The sequence below is a fragment of the Mustela putorius genome, unplaced genomic scaffold (genome assembly GCF_011764305.1).
Source record: "Mustela putorius furo isolate JIRA1106 unplaced genomic scaffold, ASM1176430v1.1 tig00000127_pilon_pilon_pilon, whole genome shotgun sequence".
Lineage (NCBI taxonomy): Eukaryota > Metazoa > Chordata > Mammalia > Carnivora > Mustelidae > Mustela > Mustela putorius.
The window spans coordinates 1,943,425-1,945,213 of NW_025421288.1; the positions used below are offsets into that span (position 1 = coordinate 1,943,425).

The window sequence follows — 1,789 nt, forward strand, 5'->3', positions numbered from 1 at the left end:
TTTCATCATTTGATGGAAATGGGTTTTTTCCATAATTTTGTTATTATAGATATTGTTCCTATAAATATTGGGGTGCATGTGTACCTTTGATTTAATATTTTTGTGCTCTCTAAAATGAATGAATTTTAAAACTTCATGATATCACCCCTGGCATGCACATATTTGAAGAGAGGCTGATAATCTACTTTGCTCACTATAAGCATCAAAATTCTATTGGTAATTCTAACTTGTCAATAAACACTACGCCTTCTCTAGGAAAGTACAGATAAATTAGTACATTCCCTCTAATTCTGTTAACTAGAGACGAGTTCACTAAGTATTTCTGAATGCCTCTCATACTTTCATTTATTCCATTGATAAACCCAATTTCAGATGAAATAATATACACTTTTTTCCCTTTAAATTAGGTTCTACCTTTCTGTACTACAATCTCAGAAAATACGTTGCATCTATGATGTATTGTAATTTCTGAGGTAGTTTTGACCCCATAGGTTATTTCACTTCTTTTCCTTTTAGAGTTGCAGAAGTATCTTGTTGTAGCTCCTATAGGAGGATATATATAGCTCTTCCTATAGGAGCTATAGCAAGAGACTTCTACAACTCATATTTCATATTATGAAATATTTCATATTATGAAATATGAGCATTTCATAACCCATAGTGTCAAACTTGAGCTCTCAGGGGAAGAGACCAGGCTGGCACTATGAGGAAAGCTACAAGTTTGAGGACAGAGGTAGAAAAAAAAATAAGGAAATCATATTTATTATTTATTATATTAGAGAGTGTTGGGCAAGTGGATGTACACTATCATATTTGATATCTGTACATGTTTAAGGAATCTGCTTAAGTCCTCAATTCATCTTTTGCTTTCTGTGGTAATTTTAATATACCAGAGCTTTCTCATGGCATTTTTCACTTCTGCATTCCTCAAGGTGTAGATGATTGGGTTGAGAAAAGGGGTCCCAATAGTATAAAATACAGTCACCATCTTGTCCATGGGGAAAGTGGTTGGGGGGCGTGTATATATGAATATACATGGACCAAAGAATAAGATTACTACTATGATGTGAGAAGTGCAAGTCGAGAGAGCCTTTTTCCTCCCTTCTGCACTGTGGTTCCGCAGTGAATGCAAGATGACAATGTATGAGATCATCAGAATCACAAAACTGCTTGAGCAAATGGCCCCACTGTTAGACACCATCAATAGGTTGATCATATATTTGTCCATGCAAGCAAGTTCCAGCAAGGGCTGCAAATCACAGCAGTAATGATCAATCAAATTGGGTCCACAGAAAGGCATTCTCAATGCCAAAATAATCTGGGCTATAGAATGGATAAAAGACCCTATCCATGCAAGAATGATCAGGGTGGTGCAGACCTGTCGTCTCATGATGGTTGAGTAATGTAAGGGCTTACAGATGGCCACATAGCGATCCACAGCCATGAGGATGAGCACAAAGATCTCCATACAGCCAAATAAATGTAGAGCAAAGACTTGAGTCATGCACTCATTGTAAGATATAGTTCTTTGTGCAGAGAGTGAATCCACAATTAGTCTGGGGGCTGTTGTAGTTGAGAAGCAGGAATCAGCAAGGGACAAGTAAAATAGGAAATAATACATGGGGCTCTGAAGTGTCCGACTGAACTTGATGGTCACAATAATAAGCAAATTCCCTATCATGGTTCCCACATAGAAAATGGAGAAGATTACAAATACCATCTTCTTTTTCATAGGCTCTTGGGCCAATCCTAACAGTATGAATTCAGTTACGCTGATATTTTGCCACAT

The 1,789-nt window shown here is 37.1% G+C and overlaps 1 protein-coding gene across 1 annotated transcript; it reads right to left on the reverse strand.

Annotated features, from left to right (window-relative positions):
- Window positions 1–856: 856 nt before the first annotated feature.
- Window positions 857–1,789, reverse strand: LOC101685715 (olfactory receptor 4C11-like). The gene has a single exon (XM_004781918.1). It carries the CDS (start codon window positions 1,787–1,789, stop codon window positions 857–859), a length of 933 nt encoding a protein of 310 aa, XP_004781975.1.